Below are 24,523 nucleotides of genomic sequence, written 5' to 3' on the forward strand. Positions count from 1 at the left end.
GATGGCGCATGGAAATACATTTTGAAAATACCCCGCTCATGGGTTTGACCTATCCTGACAATGACAGTTTCCTGCTAGAAAAACGAGAAGTGGGTTGAGCCAATAGGCTGAACGAAGTGCGTGTAGGACCGAAAGGCACACCGAGCGAAGGCAGGATGTGGTAAAGGTATTAAGCAGAGCTGGAAACTGGTCGAAGGACGCCATGCACTCCACGGGTCTGGGATTCTGAATTCAGTATTATAGCCTATGAATGTCGCAGACAGAAAAGGTGAGTCGGTTAAGTGTTTACTGTATGTATATAAACATGTAAAAGTACTCAGTACAGTCCTACCAGGACTAAATTAAGTTAGATGAAACCGGTACACATTTCTGGTCCTGGATAAAACCTCCGTAAACCAACTGTACTGGTTTAGCAGATTGACAGATCTGCCTACTGAGCCGCGCTCTCAGAACTCAATTTCTCACCAGGCACTCTACTCACCGTCCGCTTACTTAACGATGAGAAAAAACAATGTATCATGTTTATTATACCAACCCTTTGCGTACCGCTAGTGTTGTGTTTGATACCATTCTAAACATGTTTTAACTTGTTTTGTAGAGTGGAAATGAGTAACAGTGGAGTGCAAGATGCAGGGTCCAATCCGACAGGTTCCGCAGGGCAGGTCAAGGAAAATGGACCGGATAAACCCAACAGTCCAAATGGCACCAATACAAACCCAATCACTCCGGTGGATCCCGATGATGAGCCACAAACAGCCATTACGGATGTCACCCAGATGTTGATGAAATTTTCAAAGACTTTCATCGTTATTTTTCCCATTTATGTTTTGGGATATTTTGAGTTCAGCTTTAGTTGGATTCTTGTTGGACTTGCCACTTTTTTCTGGTACAGAAGACATCATGGAAATAAAAGCACAAGACTTAACCGAGCCTTGGCGTTTTTAGAGCATGAAGAGAAAACAGTGAGGCAAAGTTTGCCCACTTCCGAGTTGCCACCCTGGGTAAGTTCAATGTAGTCGTTGTCACGTTGTGCGCAACTGTAATCAGTACACTAGCTCAGCTGCAACTACTGTTTACCAAGTGCATTGTTCATATGGCATTTAGAAACTACTAATAACAGGAGTTGAAGACACAGTGTCATATCATGTCCAAACTGTGGAAAGGTCTTCAGAGAGGTGTCAATAGCAGTCCACAGTTCATCCAGGCTATGCAGTTGTAACAAAACGTGGTTACAGGGGTCAGATGGCTGAGCAGTTAGGGAATCGGGCTATTAATCAGAAGGTTGCCAGTTCGATTCCCGGCCGTGCCAAATGACGTTGTGTCCTTGGGCACGGCACTTCACCCTACACACCTGTCCCTGTACTTACTGTAAGTCGCTCTGGATAAGAGCATCTGATAAATGACTAGGCCCTACATGTTAGGCTCAGAGCTGCTGTTATGTTAGGGATATGCTAGTAACCACCCCTCGGTTACATGATACACTCACACCTTTATTTTCATTCTCGGAACAAACAATGCCTGTTTCACAGAATCCTTAGTTGATCATGTGGACTTGTTGACTAGGTCTAGCAATCAACTTAACACATTTGCACATTGGCATGAGAGACTACCATCGTAGGTACAGTACCTGAGTACTCGTTTGAGTGACCTTTGATTATCTCTACATTTCAGTCTTTGTTACATGGCATGTCCTCTTGATCAGTAGGTGGTTGAGTTATGTTGTTCAGCAGATTACCATCACTATCCTTCCAGTTTCAAGGCTATTAATACTTCTGGATTGTAACCCTGTCAGGTAGCCAGTCTTGGGGCTCCTTCTGAAGGAAGATTCTGTGTGTCACAGGCTAACAGACATGTCATGCTCTTGCTGTGAAAGGCTTAATACTGACTTGTATGTTTCATTTCAGTAGCCATCAGTACGGTGGAGGGTGCGCTTTACAGACTTGTATTACGTATCTGCAAGTCATAACATAATAGAATAGTATAGTTAACAAAATGTACATGATGTTTTTGGGTGTGTGTGTTAACAGGCACACAGTTCATGTAGTGTTAAGAACTAGACCATAATCTGTCTAGTTCTCTATGTAGAACACCATGCTTCTCAAGTTGGCCTGGTTTACATGAGGCTCCATGGGCTTGGTATACCTGGCCCCTGGCTGGCTCTCAGATGCTCCGCCTCTGATTACGTATCATCAGTGAGAGACAGCAGTGTTATCGGGTTGTCCTGTCAACGTGGGAGTATTGTAACGCTCCACTAATGCCCTGCTGTCACTCTTCATGGGGCCATGTGTTTAAGATGTAGACACTCAGAAACATTCCAAAATAACATTTCTCATAACCCCATACATCTCTGGTATTTATTTTGTTTTGGTGAAGAGGAAAATGGGGATAGTATTCATGTTTAATCTGATCATTTTATGTAAGTATTTGTTGCCGGCTAATAGCCTTAAATTAAAGCACTGATGGGTTTTGACACTTAAGTCACGACAAGTTCAGACAACCTACCTTGCACCTCGTCAGCCTACATGGCAATCAGTTCAACAAGAAAGACTAACACCCGAGTTGTTATTCATAGAGGGCCACCCGTACATCTATAAGACATTTAATGCAGTAAGCAACGACCACTGGGTGGAAATGATTGTGCTCTGCCGTCCACAGGTCAATTGAAGCTCCAGTGGATAAAGGCAGGCATTGGTTGAGATTCAGAGACCCCTCTAGACTTTCTCTCCAGGAAAATATGTCTGGAATGAGGGCTTGCAGTGTGGTGTATAACTCAACCAGCCTACTGAGCCAAGAATGTTCAGTGTTGTCTACTTGTGGTTTTGTTTGCATACAGAGCACGCATATTTGTATTTCTGTATATATTACATGAACTGATAATAATATTCTTTTGCCGTACTGTGTTCTATGGAGGAATTGTCATAACTTGTAATGGTTTTCCGTCTGCCTCCTACTGCCTATCCGCCCCTCCTTCATCTACTGGTGACTTGGCAAGGGTGGGGCTTTGTCTTTTGATGTGCCAAAGGGTGGGGCAGTCCAGAGAGTGGGGGAAGGAAACAAGTTTGCAGTGCACTGCTGCTCCCAACTGCTTTAAATGTGCTCTGGGAGCAGCAGGCCTGCTAGCTACTTCACGGTTCCTCAGAGTAATTCATCCTCCGGTGCCTCTAGTGTGTTATTTCAATGAGACTTCCTTGACACTGTGTCTGAAGGGGAGAGATTAGTATGTCTGTGACTGGGATAGTCACCCTATCGTGTCATCAACTGTGATGTGTGAGGGATCGAAAGACACCCATGTGTGTGTGTGTGTGTTTGTGTGTGTGAGCGATCGAGCAGGGTCGTGCTGACATGTACATTCTCAAAGCTATGACACTGCAGCAGGTGTGTAATACATACTGAACCACATGCCTAGTAGAATCAACACAGGCCAATATTGACTAAACACTATATGTAGCTGAATACTAACTAAATACTAGCACTGTGTGTGAGATTTAACATAATTTACAAATGCTTTTCACAACTTTTACCAAACACTGTCTGCCATAATTGTGGCTTGCGGTTATAATAGTAACAGCTTAAAGCACTGCTCAAGGAGCAGTGTAAAATGGAAATAAAACACTTTTAAAAGGAAGTTACCCGAATGTTAGTAATTCACAAGAGGCTCATGGGTGTGATTTGACACTTGCCACAGTGATTGGCTCAGGTTTCCTGTATAATAAAGTGTCATCCCGCCTCACCATCCCCCACTCAACCCTAAAGGCCTAAATTTAAGTGAGGACAACTGTCCTGTGATATACTTTGTCTTGCCCTCCGTGTTGACACAACACTACTATCTGGACTCACTGTTTAGCCACAGTCCAAGTTACAGCTGATTGTGCACATTTAAGTGGGCCAGGTAACATTCACTTTTGACCTGCTTGTTTGGACAGGAGCGGGCCTCTGACCCAGTAACTGCATTTTGACTTTTGATTCAGTGAGATTGATTATTGAAACAAAATCAGTTAGTTAGCCTAGTATATCAGGTGCAGGATGAGAAGGAGACTCACTAGAGCAAACTCAATGGATCCTTATTGACAGTTGGATTTGGGCTTTAGTCAAATTAACAAATTGCTTCTGTTACATAGCCTGCTGATACAGATTACATATGACATAAGCGTGTGTGTGAAAGTGTGCATAATATGTGATTGGAGTGAGGTTATCCCTAGCCGACTCCCTAGCTGGAATTGACAAACATCTGTTGCATGAACCGTGACTCCAGAATAAACTGCAGTTATAGAGGATTTACCATGCTTTCACTGCACTGATAGGCCTCTCTGCAGTGAATCAAACCGATTTCCATAATGGACTAATGGGCCCTCTGTCTGCTAATCTGTATCGATGTTATCTTTGTTACTGTACTGGTATCATTGTGTGAGTCACAGTCTACATAGGCTTCTTAGTTGTGTTGTTCTCTCGTGTGTTGTCAGTGGCACAGCAAATGGTTGGAAACCATATTCTACTCGTAGACTGTTAGAACCAGGAAATAGCACAACAGTGAGTCAGAGCCTCCTGGCTTTCCTTCCGTCAGGAATTACTGCTGAATCTTTCTGCTTTTCCACTGGGCTTGTGAAAGACACAAGATCCTCCCCCTCTCTAGTTTGTGTCTCTCTTTTAGTGGTCCCATCTCTCTCTCTCTTTCTTGCTCTCTCTCTCTCTCTCTCTCTCTCTCTCTCTCTCTCTCTCTCTCTCTCTCTCTCTCTCTCTCTCTCTCTCTCTCTCTCTCTCTCTCTCTCTCTCTCTCTCTCTCTCTCTCTCTCTCTCTCTCTCTCTCTCTCTCTCTCTCTCTCTCTCTCTCTCTCTCTCTCTCTCTCTCTCTCTCTCTTTTAAGAAGGGCAGCCTGAACAAACTAGGTCTATTGTTTGTCAGCAGCCAACCTTAAAAGGAGAGGAAAGTGGGTTTATGTTTCACTAAATGGTCAGCTACCAAATTTCTGTTTCCTTCCATTGTGGCCCCTGCATACTATGTGGGCTCCTAAAGAAGTCGTTTTGGACAGAAGATGTGACTCTATGCCACATAAAAGAAATGATCACTGGGGCAAAAAGTTTGATTTCAGCCCTATGTGAACAGTAACCACCCCTGATCACCGCTCAACTCCTTTTCATTATACTAAAGTTTATGCTTTGACATTATAACCACTTTAGTTTGACTAAAGTGTCCCAGCTACTTGAAATTAATTAATGATTCCGTAAAAAGAAGGTAATCAGTGTTTAGTGGATTAGAACAGGAATGCACTGCCTGCTGGTATAATGCACTGCCTGCTGGTATGCAGTATACTGAGTGCCCTAACTTGTGAACGAACACGTATGTGTACTGCATGTAATGATAATACACATAATAATCTGTGTGTTTGCATATCCATATTAATCAGTATACGAAGCCGTGCTAGTGAGAAGGAGCTGGCGGTGTGAGCGCCGTCTGAATGTTACGTAACGGACTAATGCGGCTCTGTCACACTCGTCCTCTCCCAGCACTCCCAAACAGCCGTGATGCAGCTGCAGCTCCCAGGCCGTCAGGCTGATCAAGTCCCTGAATACACCCAGTGGAATCAGCACCTTTCCTCCAGCCTGAGAGACCTGTCATTGTCACCGTCCGCACACTCCTCTCACCCCGGCAGATAGACCCGTTCTGGAGGTTTCTGATAAGGCTGGTATTCAGTGTTGAACGAGGCCGTTTAGAAAAAAGCCAACCTGATTTGACATGCCTGTATGGGCAGCAACGACTGTACGTGGATGATTGAATCACTGTACTGAAGATCGAAAATAATCTAAATGACTGGAGCAAGGAGGGATGAATTTATAGTCTGTTTTTATGTTGATGTTGCTTGGCGATGGGTGAAAAGGCTGACTTGGCTGAGTCAGCTGGATGGTTGTGTGTGGGCTGTACTGTATATCAATGTTCCCAGGAGCTCTTGTAATGTTTGGACTGTGGTTTACAGCCTCGGTTGGCTCCCACAGATAGTTGTCAATGCTGGATGGATAAATAATACTGTACTAAACAAATGAAAATGACTGGGTCAGTTCTGTAGAACTATTGCTAGTTCCCATAGAGTATGGATGCTACTCCTGGTTTTACATCTTTATTGCTATCCTGCCATTGTGTTCTTTAGAAAGGCACTTGACCCAAAAAATGTGCCCCACTGAGCCTGTGTGATCAGTCTTTACTGCATCTTTACTGTAGAATGATATAGAAGGATTTGAACCATTTTCTAAAGCTTTACTCATTACCACCTGTATTAATCAATATCATTCTCCATTATTGCAGGTCCATTTCCCAGACGTTGAGAGAGTGGAATGGCTCAACAAGGTATTAAATTACAAGTTGCCTTTATCCCTCCCTTTATTCTTTCCTCTTTCCCTTCCCTCCATTATCCCTCCCTGTACCAACCACTCTCTTTCTTCACATCACTTTCTTCTACCCTTCTCCACGTGTGCTAGTCAGTATTAGCATTAGCTAGCAGACTGAGGCTATAAATAGGCAGTGTATCTGGAGCGGGGCTACCTCCTGTTCCAGTACCAGCCTCCCCTGAGGGGAGAAGGATCCAGTAACTATCAGACCAACTGAAGGATCCGGCACACGGGATTAACTAAGATGTGACAGAGGAGATGGGAGAAGAGAGGAGGAACAGTGGCTGTGTTGGGCTTTAGTTCTTACCCGAGTTACTTTGCTAAGTTCAAATTTGTAATGTTCTGTGTCATGAGGCAAAGCCACATGTACTGTATCATAATATTATCCCTTTGATAATCCTAGAGAAACAAATGAACAGCATAAGGGGCCACTGAGTGTGACTTTAATATCTGAACCCATGGTGTCATATAGCAGAACCACACCTATAGAGTGAATAGAACAGGCAGTGAAGGAGAAGGCACCAGGACATTCCTATCTGCTTACTCCAATACATCTTTTGTTACAGCATCTCATCATATTTGTCTGTTTGTCAAATCAAGTGAATGCAAATGCCATATTTAACAATATTAAAGAGGAGAAACACATTTTAGGTTCCAACTGTATAGTGTACTTCCTGCACTGATCCAAGGACCATGTTCATTACTCCAACTGCTGAGAAGGTACACAGCGTTAAATAAATCAAAATGAATACCATTATCTCTATTGATTTTGGAGTTTCCCCTCTTATCTCTCTCAGACCGTGAAGCAGATGTGGCCGTACATCTGTCAGTTTGTGGAAAAGCTTTTCCGGGAGACCATCGAGCCGGCAGTGAAAGGGGCTAACCCTCACCTTAGCACCTTCAGCTTCACCAAGATAGACATGGGGAACAAGGTGAGAGGGCTGCCGGCAAGGCTTCACTAAGAGGCAATGGAGTCAACGTGACTGACAGCCATCTTGTGTTTCTAACAGTAAACTGCATTTAAAATTGTCGTTTTTTTTTACCTGTGTGGATGTACTGTAGGTTTTCAAACATCACATACATGCATTTACTCATGTCATAATATGCCCCACCCCATATCTCCAGTCCATGATAACTCCCTGATGTCCTCTGCTCTGCGTTCTCCCACAGCCTTTAAGAGTGAACGGGGTGAAGGTGTACAGTGAGAACGTGGACAAACGTCAGATCATCATGGACCTGCAGATAAGGTACACTACATTTTGATAAGGTTGACTACTCTCTTGACCACTAAAGTATTTGTGACTTTTTCACATTACTACGTACTACCTTGTATTTTCAGCTTTGTCGGGAATACGGAAATAGATGTGGACATCAAAAAATACTACTGCCGAGCTGGCATAAAGAGCATACAGGTACGAGAGGGTTGTACATGCAACATGTGAAACACAGCGGGTTGGTGGATGTAAAGTAGCCTGCCACAACCTCCATATTTGTTTATGTAAATGCAACCAAAGGTATACCACATGCAGTATGTTGACACGTCACTGATTACCGTGGAGGTGGAAAAGTCCAGACACAGTAGAGGGTCAAGGCAAAGCACTGCCATATTTGCTGTTCAGAGATCACCTACAGTAGGCCAGATAAAAACCCAGAGCAAACATTTGCCCAAGTTTGTTTAGATTTAGGACTGTAGTTGCTCTTCCTGTCATGCTATATGGCTTGGCACAGATAGTCACATTAACTGTAGAGGCTTTTGTAGGACTGATAAAAGGTCTGATTTTGAAGCTATTTCCTGAGGAAATTCTTAGCCGTATTTTTAACTTTCAAGTGGACCTGAATTAAATGCAAGTCATGACAATTAGTTTCCACAAATGTAATATCAAACAGATTTTTGTTGTTGATGTGAGTTACAATGAGGTGTCAGACACTGTCGTAAATACAAATGAATCCACCGTATTTGCAGTAAATATGTTGCCGTAGACAAAAACAAAACAAAAGTATCTTCACCATCATGAACGATGACATTCTTTAACGCAACACAATAGGGTGGAATGTTCTGATTGTATGCCACAGGACAGCCTCGCTGTACTGACCCACTGAGTGACCATGTTCTCCATGTGTTCACGTCTCAGCTTCAGGGGACGCTGCGTGTCGTCATGGAGCCTCTTCTGGGGGACATGCCGCTGATTGGAGCGCTGTCCGTCTTCTTCCTGCAGAAGCCTGTGAGTACCGGCCCCTAGTGGGAGTCACAATATTGATATTTCTGAGAGAAATCTAAGTAAAAAAAATGCTGTTTACGAGTGTCATTTTTTTAAAGTGAGTCAAAGCTGGTATACGAGCAGTGCAATCTGAGATTTGTGGTCTCCAGTGAGATGTGACTCATCGTGTTGGACTGTGATCTTGAGATCTTGTGGTTCTTAAGTCGTTATCATTCTGTTCTTGACTATCCCCTTCCTCTGCGTCAGACACGCCTTCCAGATTCAGGAGACGATATGAGATCTCAAAGGAAAATGTACCGTGACACAAAAAGGACACTTTCTCTTTGGTGGCTAGGACAGCAAAATTGTAGCTACCCTCATGTGACATTTGCAACAAAAAATTAATATACTCGGGACGTCATTGACTACTTGTACAGCTCTGTGTTGAGGATGACGTTACTTTCAAGTCATTTATTTTTAGAACCAGACACTTCTCTTCAGACCCATGAAATAGCATGGGTCTTTTTCTAGAACATTACTCCTAATTCTGTCCCAGTGGGGCCTGGAAGAGGCTTTATATGTGGCTTAAATGAAAGTGCAGCAGCATCATTATCATGAGGCGTTACTGGGCTTTCCACCCACACCTTGTATTGATGTCCTCATACAGCGTACATGCTGCTCTTACTTCTTATTACACGTCATAAGCCTGCAGTATATTATTCAGACAAACTGTAGATCTGTTCTTATAACAAGGCCATTTTGACTTCAAACTACCAAACTGGGCTCAATCAAATAGAATCAGTCAGGGTGTAATGATGGTTTGTGAGCTGTAGAATCATCAGTCTAGTGAAGCTAAATCTTCTGTACAAGGCCCTAGTCAACACCTCCCTGTCCTAGTAGTTAAACAGAACAAATAAATTAGAACAGTTGCAGACGACCTTGGTCTTTAAGATGTTCGGGTTGTCGGAAAGACTGTCTCTAAGCCGAGCTGATTGTACTTAAATGCTGATAGGTAACTAAAAGGCCTTGAAAACCAGGGATGCACATAAGACTGATGTCCATTTCTGTAGGTGTGACCACCTACAGCTGTGTAGTTTATTGTGTGCCCAGAACATATTGCATGGTGTCTTTTTATTGAGTGGTGTGCTCTGAAGAAGACGGTGCTACTACGCCCTCCTACGCCCTCCTCTCCACAGACCCGCCTGGCTAGAGCAAGGCTACTGTAGCAGCTGGCTAACAGCTCTGACTGTGCTTGTTGTAGCATGCCAGCCTCTGCTACCCACTCAAGGCTATGTTACACTGTAGTCAAAACCACCTAGGAAAAACACTATGGAAATAAATAACCAAAGAATCTGTAGGCGGGCAAACATCATGTGATCATGTGTCATTTTGAATGTTTTAAACTATGTTGAGGGTCATTTGAGACCATTCTGAACAGAAGGAAAATATGTTTACTGCATCGTGCACTGACATTCTTTAGACTTGTGCTTTAAGCCGTAGCAGTAATTGGTGTTTGATTGCACTACATTTTCAGTCAGTTTGCGTAATGTTGACAGTTTAAGCAGCTTAACCTTTTCTCAGGCTTTTTAGAAACTTTCTTGTCCTGACCAGCTGACGTGAAGAAAGTCAAACACAATAACGATTCGGTTAAATTCGGCTTTCACACACTAACACACTCAAAAACACACGCACAGAATACCCCCTTTACTCTGACACATGGTGACATCACATCTCAAGTTTGGCCCACATATTTTGTTGCCTTGACAACTAGCCAAACAGAGTTATTTCACTCCTTAAATGGCAAAAGTTGAGTTAGGCCTCTAAACAGATTTTCTCATGTACTCAGTGGTCAAACACAAAGAGCTGTCTTGCAGAAGGTCACAGCAGTGAAGCTGAGAATGTAACCAAAAGTATTCAATTGAATTTACTACTATTATACGTTGTCATAACTCAAAGTTGACACATATAGTAACATTGTGTTGTTCTTAACTGGTAATGTCAAAGGGGTTTAACTTCTGCTGTAACCTGAACTCTGTAGTGCCTTGGTAATGTTGTCTGGGAGTGTCAGGATCCCATGACTCACTGGGCTGGACTCCTAGCATGGGAGCGTGCATAGCCATGCCACTGTTCCTACCCTACCGACATGACTAGCTAGACCAGTGACATAGCTAGCCTGGCCACTGGTTTAATGTTCTAATGACTACAAGTCACGGCACAGCATTCTTCACTCGGGAAGTCCTTCCTGATTCTGTGGGCCTGCCCCGCATCTGTCTTGTCTCTATCCATTGCTCAAGGGCTCCAGATGTGTGTCATGCTTTGTGTTAATGCTGTATTGGGATTTTACTATCACTGCAGGGTTTGAGCACAGAACTCATGGTAAGGTACGACCAGGGTGCGAATTACGGGGGGGTTGGGGGGGTCTGACCCCCTAATTAAGACTTGGACCCCCCCTCAAAGAGGTAAAAACAACAGGTCGGGGGGTCGATACACACCCTGGAGAAGAAGTTTGACCCCCCCCCAATTGTCATTGTATAATTCGCACTCTGGGTATGACCACACCAAATGGCAAAAACAAGACATCGTTCTGCACTAATACTGTAGCAGGGAGTAAGATGTGATGGACAATGATGTGTTTTACCTTAGGTGACCGGACATCCTTAGTACTGATGGTACCCTTCCGATAAACGATCGTGAAGCTTATTGATTTGCTTTGATAGTAGCAATACTGTAATGCATCCAGACAAGTCCAGACACTAGAGGAAGGCAGAGCACATGTCAGCATTACATTCGCTTCCCATCTGCTAAGAACTAACAATATCAGCCGGTCTCACTGATTATCATCTGGGCAACTTGATTAGCCTTAAAAGACCTTTGCTGAATCATGCAGTGATGTCACCAGGATACTTGTGTGTGAAAAACCCAATTGTATGCACATACTTCAGATCTACTGAAGAAACAAATAAAGAAAGTGATTTACTCTCTGTGTACATTGTTACCTGCTGTATGTGCTGTACTGCAAAATGTATGTATGCTCTGTATTGATGTTAATATGCCCAAGTTTAGAGACAAAAACGTTTGAATAGAGTTGTTGTGTTGAATACCACTGCACTCAACCCAGTTTCCAAGCTCATCTGAACTTATTTACAAAGTTTTCTTGTTTTCTTTTTTTTTTTTATATCAGTTGCTGGACATCAATTGGACAGGCCTCACAAACATGCTGGACATTCCAGGGTTGAAGTAAGTGACCAGTGCTGTACTATTGTAAACAACACTCTTCTTGATCACATCAGGGTCTCTTATCACTTTATACCACACCCAACTCTCTTCGTCTCTCTGTCTCTGTCTCTCTCTCTGTCTCTCTCTCTGTCTCTGCCTACCATCACTAGAAAACACTTGCAACCCCTCTGTGCCAAACCTAGCTGAATAGGTCTAGTGTTGTGCTGAGCATAAAATGAGAAGGTGTCTGCAAAACCCAAGTAAAGGAGTACATAATGGAGCCTTAGAATAAAATCCTTTTAAGTTGAGGTTGTAGTTGGGGTCCTAGGACTATTTATTGTTTCCTTGGATCAATAATCAGAGGGGGGTTGGGTCGTTTATTTGTTTGTTATTGTAGCAGGAAAAAGCCTTACAGAGTTTCGACTGTTGGATCAGTGTTGGCTTTTGTGCCTGTGTTGAGAACAGCTCTGTCCCTTCAGTGACGACAGGCCTACTGTAGCACAAACACCAGGGACCAGCAAACACCAGGGCTCTATTGTGGAGGGCCAGGTGATCAACTCCATAGATTCAGGGAGTGTTGGGGGGGGGGGGGGGGGGGGGGGGGGGGGTATAGGAAAGCAGGTGTGTGTGTGTCTGTTTGAAATATTGTTTGTCCGTGTTCATGATAACGCCACACGTGCAAGTGTGTGTGAGACATGACGCCACATTGTCTCCTCGCTCTTCCTCTCACTCTCTCTCTCCCTCTCTCACCTTTAGTCTCTCTCTCTCTCTTCCTCTCATTCTCTCTCTCTTCCCCTCACCATTATGCTCTCTCTCTCTTTCTCTCCCTCTCACTATAATGGTCTTTCTCCCTCTTCCTCTCTCGCTATTATGCTGTTTCTCTCGCATTCTGTGTGTGGGGGGATGCAAAGAAGATGATCACAGCTCTGTCTGTCACTGAGTATTGAAGGTAGAGTCCCAGACCCACAGTCGAGCCAGGATGAGGTCACCTTATACATGAGGTCATGCTTTAGCAGGTCCCAACAGCATGTCTGTACTATGTGAGGACAGGGTGCGATCAGGCACACTGTTGAATCCTGGCTTTAATGCTCCCGTATTTACAATTTCACGTCTGACGTTCCCAGTCCACATTCCTTCCAGTTGCATGCCAAACATTGACACAAACATGCAGTGTTTATTAACCCCGGAGAATTAAAATGCTAACGCGTTCTATCATAGGGAGCCACTCCTCTCTCCTCATAGCCATAAGGTACTGTTAATATGTGACATTCCACTCTATTGTTTATATGGTTGTATTTTCGCAGAGAACATTTAGAACATTCAACACAAGGTGAACTTGTCAATGCGGCGGAGCTCTGTTGCAGTGGCAGTAATAGTTCCAGTAGTCACTGCAGGCCCTGTTGTTTCATGGCTTTCTCTATAAATAACCAGTAAAACACTGTCTAAAAACAACCTTCATGCAATAAGCCCCTTGCCATCCGACTGCTGTAATCATTGCATTCACTATTAGATTATGTGGTACTATAACTGCTGTATTTGTGAAGTCGTTTATAGAAACATGATTGTGACAGTGTTGTAATTATGATTGTCGTATTACGTGTGGAATGTTTTTTATGTGTGGTCGTAAGGAGTGTTGATTTCAGCAGGGATTGTTTGGAAACTCTTAATATGGCACTAAGCTATTGAGCTAAAAGGGTAGTAGGCTGGTCCATGTTATGGCCTTCATGGATAAGGATTTTGTGGTCATAACCAACTTTTCAAAATAAAAGTTATCTAATTTTATGGACAGTCAGCAACGTAAGATGTGTTATTTGGCAATACTCGTACACAGGCCTGAATGGAATTAAACTAAAACATGTTCAGTCTGTAACCTGGAGTTGTTTGTTTTCAAAGCTCAGGCATGTTGTGGTGCTGTCTAGGCTCCTCTCTGTGAAATGAAGCTTTGACTGGTTCCACAAGTTTGAAGGAAACATCCGAATACACGTTCAGCCTGAACGTTTTACCTGTTTAAAGATCCGTGTGTTCATGGGTGTGTGTGTGTGTGCAAGTGCATGCGTGTTTGTGCGTGCATGGTATGTATGTATGTATATGGGTCTCCAATTTCCTCCGCCATGATTTGCCTTTCACACCCAAGCCTAGATAACTGAGGTCACCCCTAACTGTGTGGGTGTCTAGGTCTGAATTTACCGTGTGATTCTTTGGCAGAATACCGCCCAACGGTACTTGCTGAAATGGAGGCTGTGTGTTTTAGATCCACAAGCTCTTTCTTCAAGTACCACGAACAACCTCCTTTTATAGACATGATATATTATGTCAAAACCTCACTGGGTTTTAAAGGACAGAATTGTAGGGGAAATACAAGGAGATCTGTCCAGTTCTAAACAGTTTGGATAGAGAATAGCAGACACCAGGATGAAGGTGGCACTCAGCTCATGTCTGGGATCAGTTCAGCCTTCTACATTCCTAACCCAACCATTAGAAGAGAAACATTTACAACTGGCCTGAGGGCAGTATCAAAGGGTAACTTGGTCCGCCCTAGAATATCACATCCACTAAAATACTAACGTGGTACCCTAGCTCCCTCTTGTGGTGAACATCAGTACTCAACATCATAATGTTTTTACCATAAAGTGATATGAAATCCTTTAGTTGATTTGTAAATATGGATGTTGTGGGGGGACTTGTACATGAATGTGATGACAGGATATTCAGTTCATGTAGGGATTACTTGGCGGAAACCAAGAGCTTGTGTGTGTATATATATATATATATATTGTACGAGCTTGAGTTACTGTCCTGAATGCTGGTGTGTCAAGGCTGAGCTTAGCAGACAGACACTGCCAGCTGCAGAGCAGGAGTCAGGGTCGTATCTAAGGAAAACATACCGTAATACTCAGAATAAAAGGGAAAACTGTACATTAATCTTGAAAGTCTGTTTTATGTCACTGATAAACCACTCCCAAAAGCACAGAATTCAAAGTATTATGGTAAACCTTGCTCCCGTTCCACCAATTTTCCTTTTTAAATGAATCCAAGCCTCCAGTGCATTGCCCATCGTTTTGAGTGGCAGCTTCAATTGAGGACTGATGTTGACACACTCTACTCCCGTCTCTCCCAATCTTCCTCCTTCCATCTCACCCTCCCACTTTCTTTTATGTTTTCGTCTCCCTCACACTCTTTCTCCTCCTTTTTGTCTTATTTGTGGCCATCCTCCCCTCCTTCCCTCCCTCTCACCCTCTCTCCCTCTCTCCACCAGTGGTCTGTGTGACAACCTCATTCAGGACATCATCAACAGCTACCTGGTCCTGCCCAACCGTATCACCATTCCTCTCGTGGGAGACACCCAGCTGGCTCAGCTACGCTTCCCTATTCCTAAGGTATGGAACAACCAACACCCCCTGCACACACACAAACATCCCATAGTCAAACTATACACACACTAGAACAAATACTGCCGTAGTCACACAGGTTTTCAGGATATCTCTCTCTCTGTCTGATACACACACACCACACTCACAATGCCTCCCCTCTGTCTCTTGACTACAGGGCGTCCTGAGGATCCACTTTCTTGAGGCCCAGGACCTGATTGGCAAGGACAAGTTCCTGGGAGGGCTGATCAAGGGCAAGTCTGACCCATATGGGATCATCCAGATTGGCAAACAGCTCTTCCAGAGCAAGGTCATCAAAGAGAACGTCAACCCCAAATGGAATGAAGTCTACGAGGTAGAGAAAGTTCATATTCCTGTTGAGCCATAACCAGAACATTTCAGTGAATGCACGGTACCAGGCTTCGATACCTTCTGATGTTTATTTGTGGTAAAAGACTTTGTCCAAACATTAATAAATCATATTCAAATGTGCGAATTAGGAGAATAAAGAAATGGCGGACTGAAGGCCGCTAAGACACTAAACTGTGGACAGCGTGGTGGATATGAATGGCTGTTTGATTGTGCTCCTTAGGCCTTGGTGTATGAGAACACAGGGCCCCACCTGGACATCGAACTGTTCGACGAGGACACAGACAAGGATGACTTCCTGGGCAGGTACAGGCCTGGCAGGACTACTCACTCCAGTCGCTCCCAATTCTCTGGCCACCGCACTCCACTGAAATAAATAGATCCTTCTCATCGATCACACAATCACTCAATTCCCAGCCATAGCACAGTAATAGTTTTCTGTTCTCTTTATTCATCTCATTGAGCATTGAGTCCGTTTTTGTTTTGCAGTTTAATGATTGATGTCTCAGAGCTTCAGAAAGAACAGAAGGTGGATGAGGTAAGGATTGCCCATGCTCCGTAACACGGTTTTGTCACCTACTGTAACGACACGATCCATCTAACTAGATAATCATGTTATTATGTTCCGGATCCTCTCATTGGCTGGATGTACGTTCCGTTTTAGTGGTTTGTTCTGGAGGAAGTGGCTTCGGGGAAGTTGCATTTGAAGATGGAGTGGCTGTCTCTGCTCTCAACTCCTGAGAAGCTTGATCAGGTATCAGTGTTACCCATCACTGGTTCTTTAGGATTCTTATCACTGACAGTTAATCAGTATACAGTATGGTAACTATATCTATAACAACTGCACTGTTCTGCCTGTCCCTCAGGTGTTGTCCAGTGTCAAGGCTGACCGAGGCCTGGCCAATGACGGCCTCTCGTCTGCGCTGCTGGTGGTCTTCCTGGATTCAGCCAGGAGCCTTCCGGTAAGACTACGTTTGAGACCTTTGTTAAAGAAATTAGCTCGGAACAAATAGCTGTAAAAAAAAAAAAGTTTAATGTTTTATATATATATATTTGTTTTAATGTTCATTACTTGTCTCTGTCAAAGTTACGATTGCTGTTCTCTACAACAACTTGAATGCTATGAAACCTAGCTGACCTCATGTCTACTCCACTGCCATTTGGATTATTGAAGTATCTACTTATGTAGTACATAACGTCCACATAATAATAATATTATTATAATGCTTAGAGGTGTAAAAACCTATTGAACTCAATGTAGATTATATGATCATAAATGGTTTTTGGAGTTTTCTGACTTACGTAAATCAAGCAAATTTAACGGCCATTTCAAGTCACTATACGAGTTCGCCACACTCCCTCTACCTTTGTCTTGTGCCTGCTTTTCTCTTCTCAGCTGTCTAAGTTTCATTAAAGGTGCAGTTTGACAAATTATGTAAACAAAATGTACTAATGCATTTATTGAAATAGATCTGACATTCAATTTTTCAAAAGGAAAGCCATATAAACCAGCGTTAATCCATCTGCTGTATTGCTTTGAGCCACAATGATAAGTGTTTACATTTCTACCTCCAATTGGCTGATTCAAGAGAGACATGTTATTATCCTCACTTCACCTTTAATCTTCTGTACAACTGTTCTCTCCTCCTCCCCTTTATTCAGAGCGAGTCTTAACACTATTTATATTCCACGTGTATAGATCATTTTTGTATTATACATTATTGTAAAGATAGCAAGCAAGCTAGCAGACAGATTTCAATCATGTCTCTTTTCAGCTTCCTCCTCTTCTTGTTTCCTTCCTTCTCTCCGTTTCCTCGTCCTGAAGAGTGTCTTCGAGGGGAACGTGGGGTGTGGCTACTTGAAAGAGAGACGGGCATCGGGCCTAGTCTTTTGTGAGAATACCGCCTCACTCTATAGGACGCTATTTGTGAGTCTGCTGGCCTATTGCATCCTAGTGTTCTAGTGTGATTCCCGAGTGCAAATGCCCGTTAGCAACAAAAACGAATAGAAATTCAGGAATTCCCAGAGAGCATGTTGATTTGTCTGAAATGCATGGAGTGGACTTCTGACATTATGAAGTTGACTTTGACTTAAGGCGTGATTTGTGGGACTTTCTGGACATGAGCATATTTCTAGATAGAAAAGAGGGGATTCTTCCTTCATTACGTTCTTTTAGTACAGTATCCACTAGCATAACATAACTGGAGAAGTCAAAACTGTGAATACTGCATTGATTTCAACAATTATGTCATGTCCAAGCAGTGACTCTCTCAAAGAAGGTACAAAGCATTTGAAAAACGTTCAAACTTGGTCCCTTTCACGAGGGTCTAACTGGATTGCTTTTCCTCCTTCCAACTCCATTCCCAGCTAGTGTTAGGGGGCTGCCACAGGCCTACATGCATGTTTTCATGCCCGTTGCACCTATGATGTTCAGTCACTAGGGGGCAGCACTTGGTCCTTTTCATTGTGTAAATTGGGCATCTTTAGGACACTGTATCTATGGTATGGTTCACACGCGATAGATACAGGGCAGAGTTGACTTTTCCTACCTTTCCAATTGTCAGGTGTTAGAAATCCTCTGAATGTTGTTTGAGACATCTAGTGTATATCCAGAACCACCATTATAGTGTTTTTTGTTTTTTTGAAAGTGAAGTCACCTGGCAAAGAAAATTAGTTACAGAACACAGAATAATAATAAAGTAGTAGTTAAAGTCGGTTGTGAAATATATGGCTCAATGATCAGCCCAAAAGTAAACATAAAACAAGTGCATAAAATTCACACAGGGAACACTTAAAAGTATACTGGAATTGGAACCAATTTTTGTAGACTGGGCCTTGAACTGTGCTTATTAGATGTATTTTTTTTTTAACGTTATACTATTTGTGGTTGAGCTATTGTGGATTTCATATCTTGTATCTATCAAGAAAGACTGGAATATCACAGTTTTCCATTCAAACCATTCTAGATGCTCATCATATCAGCCAATATTCCATTCACTCTCTTACTGTCATCTCCGTACATGTATCATTTACTTGACTGCTTTCCAATGTCAGAATGTTCCTTACTGTATGTCTCTCCAACTCATCAATGTCCCTTTCAAGTATCTTCATGATTCATTTGGGTATTTCCATTAACCTTTTATTGTGTGTTTTTGTGTCTCCATGCCTGTTTCCTGGTGGTGGTGGTGGTGGTGTAATCATTGACTTATGGCTTCACATCGTACCCATGGTCTTCCTCCTCTTCCTCGCATGCTCCTGTCCCTTAATAACCTGCTGCTGGTGTGTGTTCACTCTCTCCTGCCCCTGGGGAAAAACCTAAAGCGCAATCCATTAGAATTCAACCATGACCAGTTGAAGAAGGCCTCTGTCAATAAGGCCATCAAGGTAACAGAACGAAGCACACATGTGGTTTGTCAGAACACTGAGGAAGACTGCACATAAGTACAAACACACAAACACAATAGTGTCACGATCAGAGCATTGTTTGGAAATAATATAAGTAAGTGATAGGCCATTGTGTAAGGACACAAGTTATACACTTTACGGCAAACATCCATGTGACAGCTTTGCCCTGTTTCAGTCAACTGTTTCCTGTCCATGGATTCCAACAGGGCTGCCACACGAGCACTCAGAATGTCTTGCAAGTTGTTTCAGCATACTGTACATGTTTTGTCCAGATTTCCATACAGCGATAAACAGACGCATAAACCTACTAATTTGTGTTTGATTACACTGCATTTTGTGCACCTTGTCTTGCTAATCTTTGCAAGATATTTTTTTGTTTTGAGATAATCAATGCATAACTCAAAGCGATTAATACAAATTAATTCTGTGAAATACCTTGCCTCTGACAATCTTCATTTAATTCCTGGGTGTAATGGGGCTGTGCTGGAGATACATATACATCTATAAACCTTATTTTTAAACTAGAGTACAGATGTGATTTGTAATGACACATTTTGCCAGCATTGCCTAAAATGGATAATTTTAATTGAATAGCCGGTCTATGTTAACTTGTAAGCATTTGAACCCAGTCTTTGAACCCCAGAGTCTTTATTATGTACTATAGATCCTTTAATTTAGCAGCTAGTAATGTGTTGATTCAGATCATAATATTGCACGATTAGTTGTTATAGTCACAGCTTATTTTAAATAGTATTAATAAAGGTATATCTTTATACTGGCTGTAATCAGTTTATTCATAAGGAGAATGTAAAACATCCAGCATTGACATGTTGGATACAGGTTTGAGTTTCTGATCTGATCCTGTTCTTCACAGTCTGGTAAGAAAGTGAGCAGTGACCCCAGTCCATTCGTCCAGTTCACTGTCGGCCACAAAACCTGCGAGAGCAAGGTTGGTTCAAACATGTTCCACTTCCCCCACCTCTGAGAAGAAGTCCAATAAAAAAACGCTGATGCAAAAATCTGTGTAATATATCTTTAAAAGTTCCATTGGTTCAAATGAAGTCCTTTGGATGAATAACAGACATCTTGTGGTTTCCCCCAGACCCGGTTCAAGACTAATGAGCCAGTGTGGGAGGAGACCTTCACCTTCCTCATTCACAACCCCAAGAGCCAGGAGCTGGAGGTGGAAGTACGACAACCTTCGCTCTGTTCCTATCTGTTTCTTTTTTTTTGAGGGCAGGTTCTTCTTCTCGTGATGTGAGCGGACATGTGGTAAGCAGCTGCTGTTTCTGTCCTCAGGTGAAGGATGAGAAACACGAGTGCTCGCTGGGGACATTGAAGGTGCCCCTCACTGAACTCCTGGAGGCGGAGGAGATGATGATCAACAAGCGTTTCCCTCTGAAGAACTCCGGGCCCAGTTGCACTCTCAAGATGAAGATGGCGCTGAAGGTAAGGAACATCCTCATTGGTTCGCACCGTCACATGGCTGACACAGCGATAAGAGATGGCACTTTGAACTATGTAGGTGTCACGTATTCTGGCGAAACCAGGGCTATCTCCTCATGTCAGCTGGTTCCAGACAGATTCCCCCTTTACTAGCCACATGCTTTGCTCCACGTACACCGCAGGTGCTGTGTCTAGAGAAAGCTGCCCAGTCCGACCAAACCCCCTCCTCAGTCCAGGTGCGCAAGGCCAGCACCAGCACCCCTGTACCCTCCCAACGCACCTCCGTCTCCGAGCCTCCGCGCTCTGTCTCGGATCTCCCCCCTTCCATGGCTGCCTCCTCCCAGGACCTCCCCAGACGAGGTGGGGGAGACGTGGGGCCTTCCTTCGGCAGCCCAGGGGGAGTGGGTCTTAATCATGGTAAAGGTCTGGCCGAGGCTGGCCGAAGCAGCTCCAACCTGGCCATCTCTGGTTCCCAGCAGTACCTGGCTGGGAAGGAGCCCACGCCTAGCATCGCCTCGGACATCTCCAACCCCTACGCCACGCAGGAGCTGCAGCAGAGGTTGCGTCAGCTGCAGAAGTAAGGGGGCCAAGGAAGCCTTTCGCTACCTCGCACAACGCCTCCTGCATGCTCATGACAGAAATGGACAGAAATAGATCCTTAAAGACTGGTGAAAGGCTCATCGTTTCTGAATTACTTTAATATTAATTAGAAGTAATGTGTGTGTGTGTGTGTGTGTGTGTGTGTGTGATTAACTCCCCACAGTGGCTCAGGCCCCAGTCATTTCCCCCTTGGAGAGGTGCAGCTCACAGTGAGACACAGCTCTCAGAGGAACAAGCTTGTCGTGGTGTTGCACGCCTGCAGGTACACAAGTACACCACTCACTGTATATTGCCAATTGCGCTATCAACATTTCATATTCACTCAACACAGTGCACGTACATCTACAAAATATAAATATGAATGATATTGTAGGTTTACCAAATGTTTTGAAAGATGTTTGTGGTTCTCCCTCCTCAGGAACCTGATATCGTTCACAGAGAGCGGCTCAGACCCCTATGTTCGTCTCTATCTGCTGCCCGACAAACGACGCTCTGGCCGGAGGAAAACTCACACACAAAAGAAGTCACTCAACCCAGTTTATGATCAGACGTGAGCTGATAATACTGGTCTTTTAAGTCCTCAGTATAGATGCACGCATATAATAATATGAGAGATGGGGTAAGGGACAGTAGTCATGGGGTTTAGAAATTGGTGGTCTTCTAATTGAATTCTCAGTTGCAGCTCAGTTTTTAGCCTTCTCAGTTTTCATAGTATACAATTTCATTTGACTTGCTTTAAAAAAAAATATATATATATATTTGGATAATGAGTATGTGTTACTGATGTTTTCTTCGTAGATTTGAGTTTAACGTGTCGATTGTGGAGCTCCACCGGAGGACTCTGGACGTAGCCGTTAAGAACGGAGGACATCTGCTCTCCAAACACAAGGGACTGCTAGGAAAGGTAACATAGACAGGATTAATTTTTATTTTCTTGTCATCTTTCTGTGACGCCTATTATTATTCTTTTATTTTCCTACTCTACTCTCTGTATTTCCCCCTACTTACCTCCACCTACTGGTTCAGATAATACATGTGCAGAATATACTATTTATTATTAAAGTAAACCCAAAGTCTGTGCCTACTCTATAACCCTATGTCTTACACTTAACCTTTTTGTGTAATTTCACCTTGCCAGGTTCTGGTGGATTTGACCTGTGAGGATATTGCTAAGGGTTGGACGCAATGGTTAGTAAAAATAACTTTAAATTAAGATAGATTAGTTTTTCTTCTCCCAATACTGTCTGCCATGATTGGACAAAATGTATTGAAAAACATGACTTGTTTTCACTTCTTCTCTTAACTGGAGATAATTGTTTTCTGTCAGGTATGAGCTAAGTGAAGATGGTTTGAGGAAACCTGCTCAGCTGTAGATAAAAACTGACAGACAAGATTGAGGAGGTCCTGGCCAGGGGGGGCGTGTGAGGAGACTGCCACTGCTCTTCAGTGGACAGAAGAAGACAGGGAAATGTGCTATACTAAAGTCTCATTTTACTTTGCAATGCTACCAAACATGTACAGAGAGCGTAACTGCCTTTCCATTCAGTTACATTGCGTTTTAGTTTATTTTTATGTTTACTATAATTATTATTATTTACGTTACTTGCTTTTGTAAAGTGTTTTATATTCATTTAAACACATCAGTCGCAACATTATCAACCCCTTTAATGAGTTATTCTGTGCAAAAGAGGACAAGTAGAACATAGTATGTAAGGTATCTAAAGGCAAATATAAAAAAAGAGAATTCCTTCTTCGCAGATGATGTTATGGACTGTAACAATATTGTCTTGGTATCGCAGTTCCATCATACTTACTGCCTTATTCTTCTAGGGAGGACTATGTACAGTACACAACATGTAAATATGTACAATGAAGCGGACTAAAAAGAATGTTTATAATAGTATTACAAAAAGGTGTTTCGCTTAGTCAAAATGACCACCTTCTCAACAAACTTTCCAATGTCATAAATTGAAATTCCATGGGATTCTGATGTTCCTCATGCAACTTGTGGAGTTCATACAAGCCTGTATTCTCTGTACATTTGAAATTAGTCACCAAAGAGACAAGTATTTCATCTAACTGTATGTGGGTTTTAAGCCAAATATGTAAGAAAGTTTGCACACTACTTTGTGTTTTTAAAGTGTTTTTAGGGATCATACTTTTAGCAAGAGTAATTGAATACATTAATTTGACTTAATTCCATCTTTTATAAAACAAAACATTGGTGTCTTCAGATCTCTAAACTCAACAGTTGATAGAGATACACTGTGCTATGTGGGTAGTCCGTCATGGCTGTTATAAATAAACACCAGTCTTAACTTTGATGTTTTCATTCATACACTTTTACATAGTACACATTACGCATGCACATTGTGTTCAAGGCTTCTAATGCTTTTACTCACCAAGATCACAGTACACATCAGACTGTAAGTGTTAATGTTGTTGGGAAACTGTCATATCTGCACCACTGACACAGGTATATAACCTTACATTTGTTATCACATGAAATGTGCACATAGTTGTTGGAACATCTATGCCTGTTGTCCTATGTCTTCACTGCAACAACCTACTGTTTCCTGTCAAACCATACCCACTTTTTTTTTACTTTGGAAAAAACGCTATGTGTGACTGTGTAAGCCATCAAATGAAAAGTGTGTTTGGAGTTGAGCTCCTTATCCCATTTCAAACTGGTCTGTGCTCACTATGTAGTTTATTTATCTTGTGCCTTAATCCACAATGTCCAGATATTTAAAAGGATAAAAATGCTTTTACATGTATAAGAATGTCATGTATTTTAAATAATAATAAAGAGCTTTTGCTGCGTGTGCAGCGGTATGCTGTATTATTCTGGCTTTTATGGAATTATTTCATTGTCCCACTCTATTTGATTAGTGATAATACCAATAACTAATCTGGATATTATTAGCACAAATACTATCACCTTTAGTCTTAATGCCTTCTACATGAAGAAGATCGTATTAATACTATAATTTTATTGATGCAATCCTAAATGAGAGTGAGATGTTAAACTGACAGAAGTTGGGAGGGGGGCTGCCGCCTCTGGTGGGTTTATACATTTCTGAAATTCAGTGTGTGAAGGTAAATGATGACACACTGCGTCTCTCCTCTTGTTTGGAATCAACCTCAATACATTTTTGAATTATACAGCCTACGTGTAATACCGTTATGATATTTTTTTCTCGATCTATATTCTGGACACATTCACGGACCATAGTTTTAGAGCAACTGAGGTCAAATTTTGAGGTGTTCTGCGCTCTCCGCATGTGCGCCTTTCCTTGACGTCAGTTGTAGAGGGGATGGGCCAAGGCGGAGGTTGCTGTTCGTAGTGCTGATTGTAGTGGCGAGGCTGACTGACTCCGGTTGTGTGTACTTGGAGCTGCCTGAGACGCCCTGCATCCTCTTTCCTCCCTATCCTACAGTCTCTTCTTTCCGGTACCCATCCTGATTCTCCTCGCTCCAGTTCTATCTTTTCGTTAAGAAAACCCAAACCTTGAAAAATGGATTCTTAACGTTTGGATCAAGG

The 24,523-nt window shown here is 42.7% G+C and overlaps 1 protein-coding gene across 3 annotated transcripts; it reads left to right on the forward strand.

The window, feature by feature from the left end:
* Positions 1–128: 128 nt before the first annotated feature.
* Positions 129–23,821, forward strand: esyt2a (extended synaptotagmin-like protein 2a). 3 transcript variants are annotated; one of them, XM_067252671.1, is made up of 25 exons: positions 129–268; positions 599–1,001; positions 6,295–6,336; positions 7,175–7,309; positions 7,548–7,624; positions 7,717–7,789; positions 8,510–8,599; positions 11,757–11,812; positions 15,048–15,168; positions 15,338–15,514; positions 15,752–15,834; positions 16,018–16,066; positions 16,193–16,282; positions 16,395–16,490; positions 17,354–17,455; positions 18,850–18,912; positions 19,808–19,882; positions 20,036–20,122; positions 20,233–20,382; positions 20,562–20,956; positions 21,143–21,241; positions 21,398–21,529; positions 21,778–21,883; positions 22,118–22,167; positions 22,307–23,821. In XM_067252671.1, the coding sequence occupies exons 2-25, from the start codon at positions 606–608 to the stop codon at positions 22,350–22,352; spliced, it is 2,790 nt and encodes a 929-aa protein (XP_067108772.1). In that variant the 5' UTR covers positions 129–268; positions 599–605; the 3' UTR covers positions 22,353–23,821. The 3 variants fall into 3 exon arrangements, with proteins under 3 accessions (XP_067108772.1, XP_067108773.1, XP_067108774.1); XM_067252672.1 differs by lacking the exon at positions 17,354–17,455; XM_067252673.1 differs by lacking the exons at positions 17,354–17,455; positions 18,850–18,912.
* The last annotated feature ends 702 nt before the right edge of the window (positions 23,822–24,523 follow it).

The sequence above is a fragment of the Osmerus mordax genome, chromosome 16 (assembly GCF_038355195.1).
Source record: "Osmerus mordax isolate fOsmMor3 chromosome 16, fOsmMor3.pri, whole genome shotgun sequence".
Classification (NCBI taxonomy): domain Eukaryota; kingdom Metazoa; phylum Chordata; class Actinopteri; order Osmeriformes; family Osmeridae; genus Osmerus; species Osmerus mordax.

Coding starts and splice junctions, on each gene's coding strand:
- esyt2a (XM_067252671.1), top strand. CDS start 606: ATGAGTAACAGTGGAGTGCAAGATGCAGGGTCCAATCCGACAGGTTCC. Junction 6,337..7,174: donor GAGTGGAATGGCTCAACAAG/GTATTAAATTAC, acceptor TATCTCTCTCAG/ACCGTGAAGCAGATGTGGCC. Junction 16,491..17,353: donor ATTCAGCCAGGAGCCTTCCG/GTAAGACTACGT, acceptor CTCGTCCTGAAG/AGTGTCTTCGAGGGGAACGT.